This window comes from Armigeres subalbatus, chromosome 3, assembly GCF_024139115.2.
Source record: "Armigeres subalbatus isolate Guangzhou_Male chromosome 3, GZ_Asu_2, whole genome shotgun sequence".
Taxonomy (NCBI): Eukaryota; Metazoa; Arthropoda; class Insecta; order Diptera; family Culicidae; genus Armigeres; species Armigeres subalbatus.
Genome location: NC_085141.1, coordinates 409691128 through 409698665, shown reverse-complemented (window position 1 = coordinate 409698665; position 7538 = coordinate 409691128). Strand labels below are relative to the sequence as shown.

General features: G+C 42.6%; 2 protein-coding genes across 2 annotated transcripts; one reads left to right on the top strand and one right to left on the bottom strand.

Annotated features, from left to right (window-relative positions):
- The first annotated feature begins 970 nt into the window (after positions 1–970).
- Positions 971–1794, top strand: LOC134223065 (uncharacterized). The gene is made up of 2 exons (XM_062702202.1): positions 971–1633; positions 1741–1794. The coding sequence occupies exons 1-2, from the start codon at positions 971–973 to the stop codon at positions 1792–1794; spliced, it is 717 nt and encodes a 238-aa protein (XP_062558186.1).
- Positions 1795–2063: 269 nt separating this feature from the next.
- On the bottom strand, positions 2064–6823 carry LOC134227149 (uncharacterized). Its single transcript, XM_062708449.1, has 6 exons — positions 6676–6823; positions 3981–6614; positions 3444–3916; positions 2864–3376; positions 2493–2800; positions 2064–2433 (listed from the first exon to the last, which is right to left on the bottom strand). The coding sequence occupies exons 1-6, from the start codon at positions 6689–6691 to the stop codon at positions 2151–2153; spliced, it is 4227 nt and encodes a 1408-aa protein (XP_062564433.1). The 5' UTR covers positions 6692–6823; the 3' UTR covers positions 2064–2150.
- Between the last annotated feature and the right edge of the window lie 715 nt (positions 6824–7538).

Here is a 7538-nt window from a genome sequence, read left to right as displayed (position 1 = left end):
ACCTCGAAATGGTAACCCCGAGGCGCAGCGAACGGGAGCGCAGACTCCCCGGTAAGTTGAAAGAATTTCTGGTTGGGAAACTTTTCACTGCCGCGCAGTCTCCTTCTACAGATGCTGTACAGAACGTTCCAAATGCGCCATTCGACGGTTCCGATGCACGAGATGAGGCTGAGCGTTTGATCTTCGATGTTCCTGAGGCGTACAAGGAAATCGCTGGACGAGCTGACGAAACCCTTTGGCAGCAAGCAATCGGTGAAGAATTGCAGTCGTTGGCGGACAACCATGTTTGGCGATTGGTGAGATGTCCAGCTGGCGTGGTTCCGCTTAAATCGAAATGGGTCTTCAGAATCAAGCCAGACGACCGAGGCGAACCAGTTCGTTACAAGGCACGCCTGGTGGCGAAAGGATTCCTGCAGAAGGCCGGCATCGACCACATCGAAACGTATTCCCCCGTCGCGAAGTTGACAACAATCCGAACCGTACTTGCTGTAGCAGTCCACCGTAGGATGCACGTTCACCAACTCGATGTGAAGACCGCGTTCCTGTACGGTGAGCTGGAAGAAGATGTGTATATGGCCATACCTGAAGGCATTACGGAACCACCGCACCTCGAATGCAAGCTGGAACGTTCACTCTACGGACTGAAGCAAAGCCCACGCTGTTGGAACAGCAAGCTGAACGACCTCCTACTGGATTTCGGCTTTGCTCGTTCGCGACACGACTACTGTCTGTATACCAGGATCGACGATCGAGGGAGGGTATTCATCATCATCTATGTGGACGATTTGCTGATCGCATCCGATCGGCTAAACCTGGTGCAGGAAATCAAGCGTGCACTGTTCAAGAAGCTTCAGATGACGGACTGCGGCGGTATAAACCACTTCCTCGGAATCAAGATCCGATACGATAGCGCCACCGGTAAGATGTCCCTGATGCAGCTGCTGTGGCCCGTGTTCTAGCAAAGTTCGGAATGCAACAGTGCAATCCCGTCAATACTCCAATGGAGAAGGACTGTCTCCTACCGGCGCGATCTGTGAATCCTGTGTCGCATCCGTACCGTGAGTTGCTGGGCAGCCTTATGTACACAATGTTGTGTGTCCGACCCGACATATGCTATGCGGTTGGATACCTGGGGCGCTTCCAAAATCAACCTGGTGAAACTCACTGGCAAGCGCTGAAGAGAGTAGTTCGGTACATGAAGGGTACGAAGAACCTCAAACTTCAGTACAAGCAGCACAACGACGCTGAGGCACTAGTCGGATACGCAGACGCCGACTGGGCGTCGGACACTGAAGATAGAAAATCTGTTAGCGGCTACATTTTCAAGGTTTATGGTAACACCGTGTCCTGGGCTAGCCGCAAGCAACAATCGTCGTGCGAAGCAGAGTATGCAGCCTTGAGTGCCGCGGCTTTCGAAGGGCTGTGGCTGCACGGAATCCTCCAGGACCTCAAACAAGTCCAACCGAATATGGCGTTCAAAATTTTTGAAGACAACCGTGTATGCATTTTGATGGCCGCCAATACAGAGAACAAGCGTGTTAAGCACATTGATGTGAAGCACCACTTTCTTCGCGACCATGTAGCACAAGGACGACTTACAATTGATGCAATTGATTTGCATCAAGAATTGCATGTTGGTCTATGGCCTGTTGAGTGTTACCCAGTTTCAAAATTTTGACTGCACCCCCGGAAGAAAAAGTCCGTTTCCCGTTCCAGTTTTACACGTTGTGCACCGCACAGGTTGTAACAAACAAACGTAACAAGTCTCCAAAAGTAACGGAATTACGAACTTAGCGTCTTCGACAAAGGTTTTTAGGAGAACTTTTGCTACAACTTTTATGAAGACACAAACCTGATAAATTGAGAAAAAAATCATTTCACTATTAGGGGGAATGATCATTAATCTTTAAGATACTCATAGCGAGAACTGCATACCGGATATGTATAACAAAAAAAAACGAAAAAAGTCATGATCGATAGTAATATTGCATTACAATATTTCAAAAATATTTAATTTTTACTTTGCAGTTATGTACAAAAAAAACCTAACTACTATTCTGCCCATAAATTTATAACAGTCCCATGTAGATAGGAAATCAAGCAAACATGGGACTGTTATGAGTTTATGGGCAGTTATTATACTTACCTGTTTAGATCTTTCCTTTGAACGACCTATACTTTCGGAACCCTTTAACTATCTCGGTATAGACGTTCTTCGAAGCTTCGTCACACGTCCTCAGCAGATAGCTGGACGAGTGTTTGTCGTAAATTTCAATCAACCCATAACAGATGTTGTACACAGTACGACAAATCTTCTCGTGCAGGGTCGCCGGTCGTTTACTTTGAATGATAAAATGGATAACCTGCGCCAACACGTACGGTGCCATGATGCGGAGATCCTTGTCGACCTTCTTGGCAGCGTGACTCATGATCCTAAAATGATGAACTATGTGTTGGTTTCAAAATTCATATCGCGAGGAAAGTGAACTTACTTTTCCAACGGTAACAACAGGTCGGACAGCGTGAGAATCTCAAAGCTATTCAAAGGCTTCTCAAGTGGGCGGTCCTCTTTGTAGCATATAACGGATGCGATCAATCCGTTGAAAACATAAAAGTACTGCGGAAGACGATTTGCGACGTAGTTGGGTCTAATGATCATCATCAAATATAGAACGTCACTGATTAACCGATGCAGCTGGTAGAATGCTTTCTCGTCCTCATCCTTAACCGTACACTTTTTTATGTTGATGCTACTAAGGAACTCCAGCATGTTGTCCATGATAGATGGAACCAACGTTAACTAAAATAAAAATGACTGTTTAGAAATTGGTGAATTTGGTTTTAGTATAAACGTTTATCAGACCTTAGGATTGCCAACTACTGCAGCGAAGCAGATGAGGATTTCTTCCAAAAAACTCCGATCGTCAAAGAACTTTTTCATTACACAAAGGGGAACAACTTCGTTGGCCACAACCGTTCCAAACGACCGTACGAACACTTTTTCGACTTCCTTCGAAACACCGGAAGCAAAAGCATTCTTCGCCAGTGTGGAGTACACTCGCAAGAGCAACTGTTTCGAGCGATAGCTCCGATCGGTAGCAACTTCTTTCTCGAGCTGCTCGAAGCGCTCCGTGAGTTGCTGCGCCGTTTGATGATGAGTGAGGAAAGCGGCGAAAACTTTAACATTGTTCATCTGCAAGTTGGTGGCCTCAACGTTTGAATTCTCCGTTGAACATTCGGTTTGCAATTCTGCTTGAAAGCTGGCCCAGCGATTTTCCACCAGCAGTTTGATTCGCTCCTGGTCCAATTTAAGAAAGTCTTTGTGCTGGAGAGCGCTTGTCAGCAAAGTGCTCGATGATATACTGTCGACTTTGAGCTGCGTTACAATAAATTGAACAGAATCAATATGAAGTGGTTGCCTTAGAAAAATCGTGGTAACTTACCGCCTGATCAGTCAACTGTAGAAGCACCTCGCGCATTTCCTCCGTCAGTTCCTTTTTGTTCGTAGTCTTGTAGTGGATAATTGACGAACAACCCTTCAGCAGGTGATCAAACAAAACCGAATCCGATTTGCGCACCTTTTTCGGTGACTTGCTGCCAATGTATGCCTCGATCGCACCCACGTACTGATCCAACAGTTCGCTCAATTGTTCCGCAGCAATCAGCTTAAGCCGATTAGAATTACTTTTTCGTAGATAGAAGAAAATCGTGAGAACCAACTCGAATTGCTCGTCGGTTTGATTTGAGAAATTGTTCAACGTGGTTTGGAAACTGTCGAATGCTTCCTGGGTTAGGTAAGTAGCCGTTTGCCGTATGAGGGCAACCATTACCGGAGATGATTGACCAAAGAGCTTGACAAGGGTGTCAATATCCAGAAACTTCAGCAGGTTTGGAACTATTCCGAAGGTTAATTGTTCTGACAAGAAAACGAGTAAAATGAAATAATCTTATATGACTTAATCTATTTAGCCAATACTTACTATTGATGATGTTGCAATGAACATTGGTAAGGTCAGAATCTCCACAACTCATTACATCGGTAAAAATAAGAATGCCGACCGCAACAATTATTGTCTTTTGTTTTTCAGCTAATTCATCTATTCGAATTGAGTTCAAAATCTTCAACAGATTCATCAACTTATTGGCATTGTCTAGAGATATGAGTTCTTCTTTCTTCTCTGCTTTTTTCTCCAAAAGCTTGCGAATCTTTTTCATAACCACTTCTTCGTCAAACTCGTAAATGCCATCAAACGTTAGTTTTCTCGATAGAGATGTTTTTTGCTCCGCAAATATGGTTTCAATTATTGTTTGATAAGTCGACAACAAAACAACCTCCATTAAAACGTGATCTTCTGGTAGTTGTTCAACAACAAACTCAATTTCATCGAAACAGTCATTTTGCAGCAACCGACCAACAACGGAAACCTTTTGTTCCAACGACAGCAGTTGTATGAACCAACAGTTCGTTGAACGATCTACCAACAACCACCGCAACTCATCAAAGCTCTCTGGTGCGAGGATCTTTTCAATTAGATCAGATTGTTCCTCACATTCATCCGTTGAAGTACCACCCAATTTCAAGACACGGACCTTTTGCAAATAAATCTTATTCAACAGAGTTGTGCCAGAGGATGGAATCCGCCCTTCGAGTTTGCTCCACTCATCGTCGCTCAGAAATTGATGAATTCCATCGTTACTGCTGTCGCTTATCGAATCCGGCCGATAATAATGCACCACTAGTCGGTAATTACCATAGAAATAGACCATCTTCAAAAACGAGTCAAACATTCTACTATCTGCCACAGTTCCATTCAATAACATCCGACCAAACTTTGCCAGCAGCTCATCGAACTCTAAAAAATGCTTCTCCAATTTTTCCCAGAACAAATTTGTCTGTTCAATCAACGTATTGCCGGCGAAGAAGTAGCACATCCAACAGGTGGCAAATTCAAGCTTGAACAGTTCAATCTCGTTCTGCTGATCCTCTTCTAGCGTCTCAAGCAACTCATCCAGAAAATTCTGCATTTTGCGCCAATAGGTAAAACTTCGTTTCGTGAGCAGGCCCTTCACATAATCCATCATTGCCTGATTCAATCGGCCGTTGGAGTCCGGCCAAGCAAACGCGATCGATTTCCACTGATCTTGCAGCTGTAGGCGCTTTACATTTTTGCAAGCATCATCTCGGTTCGTCGGATAGAGGAGTCTCAAGTAATAATCATGCTCAGGACTGTGCGAAAAGATCTCTTGTTGTCCGTTTATTAACTTTTTTCGCTTTACAGGCGTTTCATGCTCCGATGCCATCGATTTTCGTTTCATCAACCCTGTCCTCAACTCCTTCAATCGTTCACCCAAATCGTGATCGTCGAGATAATCTCCCAATTTCATAAACAGTTCCTCTCGGAAATTCTCACTTCGATTCAATTTCACATACAAGCCAATGGTTGAAACCAGCATCGATTGAAACCGTTCCAACGTTTCCTCTCCTTTTTTGATGAACATTGTCCGAAGAATGATATCGATGATGCTCGTTTCCAGAATCAACGGATTGTATTCGTTAATCGTACAGATCAACGTGAAGATATCTTTCAGGTGGCTTTCTGAAGACTCATACTTCTCCAGAAAATCTTTCAATTTGATTGTGAAGATTCCGTTGAAATCAAAATCCTGCACCAACTTCTGATCGATCTTAATAAAGTACTTCTTTAGTAGATGGAAAACGTAATTAGTCAATTGAAACACCTGATGTGCCTCAGAAAGTATCGACTTCCCTGGATCTACAAACACATGCAGCAGAAAGTACTTCAGAAACAAGAGGACGTCTAACTTGATTTCACGGTACGTCTTCAAATACCCTTCGATTAGTAGCGCCACCACATGAACAGGCAGATTTTTAGGATCAAAATAGCCCATGAGTAGATTTTTCTTCGTCTGATCCGTCACCCGATTGTACTGCGAACTTTTCCCATCCTGAAAGTAAACTTCCTTCAACAGCAGCAGCAAATCATCCTGCCGATCCAAACCGTGAGCTTTCAAAGCTAAAAACACATTGCAAAGGTTTGTCAGCGCAAATGTGAATGCCTCCTGCCAGCTTCCATCATCTCCGGCAGATTTTACATAAACTCGGATGTCGTCCACGATTCGTTGAATTGTTTTCTCTTCCTCACTTTTAACAAAGTTCTTTTTCAAAAACTTTTGATAGTAGTTCATGGCTAGTTCCAATGATTTGCCGTAGCTTTTGAAGTCAAACTTGTAGAAATTTTTGTACTTTACGTCGAATGTAGCAATTAAATAAGTTTCCAGTAAAACTCTACTATCTGCTTCACCTCCCAGCTCACACAAGGCTGTCCTCAATTTGGGAATCAATCTGGGAGGGAGCGCATTCGAAGGACAAGGCAGTGCCAGAAAGTCGTTAACAATTTGCCACTTTGATTCAAATTCCTCGACCGGAATCCCCTCCAATTGGCGATGAAATCCAACCACACGGTCTACAAAGAACTCAAAAATCACCTCATACTTGGACATGTAGTAAAAGCTGTTCGACTTCCACAACTTAATTCCATAGGCAAGGTTCGAATCAAACTCCTGGTTGGCGTTGTCGAGCCGCTTTAAAATTTCTGCAAAAAAAAGTTCCGTGAATCTTATTTTGTCAGAAATTTAGTATTATTCACTTCTTACCTTCTTTCATTTCCATTTTAGAACTATTTAATAAGCCGAATCACAGCCGAAAACAGATGAAAACTATTGGAAACAGTTAAACACAAGTGGGCCTGCTTCGCCTGCTTACAATGTATAAAACCAAAACAAACTCACGTGCGAATCACGATGCAGCATAGCTGTCAAAAGCAAAAAGCATAGAAACACAGACAAGCCGATATATCACACACCCTTATTTTTTTACTCAATAGTGATTAATATTGTAAATATTGTATTGCCGTTTCTTTTGTTAATTGTTATTTATAAATCGTACGTATTACGTGCAATGAATAATGCTTATAAGCATGTCAGGTTTTCTTTACATCAGGTTAAAAGTGTTTTTTTTGTTCATAAAAAATTATAAAATTTAAGTGGGTTGAAATTTTCAACTTCAGCGTTTATGTAATTTGTGAATCAGCTGATTTAAAACGTCTCGTGAAAAGGCCTGACTCTGAAAAATCACAAGACAGTTGACCAATAATTAATTATTAATGGTTTTTTAAATCGTTCTGTCTGTTTGTCTGTGCATGAAGCATAAATCCGAAGATGCGAACCCGAGCCCGCGCCGTTCGAGTGTCACGTTGGTGCCCTATCGGCGAACGATGTTTGTTTGCAAACAGATTCTTGAAGCAACACCGCACGCGCGAAGATTTTCAAGGCGACGCTTTAAGCACGTGGGCAGTTTGCACTCTGGAAAGTGGAAATAAAGGAAATAAATTGAGGTTTATAAATAATTTATTTAAATTTTTATTTTTATAATTTTATTTGAAATAATTTCTGGAGTTTTGACAGTTTTATTTTTGGGAAAACTTTCAAAACGTACGCAAACGTTTCATTTGCGTGGG

Coding starts and splice junctions, on each gene's coding strand:
- LOC134223065 (XM_062702202.1), top strand. CDS start 971: ATGCAACAGTGCAATCCCGTCAATACTCCAATGGAGAAGGACTGTCTC. Junction 1,634..1,740: donor ATTTGCATCAAGAATTGCAT/GTTGGTCTATGG, acceptor TGCACCGCACAG/GTTGTAACAAACAAACGTAA.
- LOC134227149 (XM_062708449.1), bottom strand. Junction 3,377..3,443: donor TACAGTTGACTGATCAGGCG/GTAAGTTACCAC, acceptor ATTGTAACGCAG/CTCAAAGTCGACAGTATATC. Junction 2,434..2,492: donor CTGTTGTTACCGTTGGAAAA/GTAAGTTCACTT, acceptor TCATCATTTTAG/GATCATGAGTCACGCTGCCA.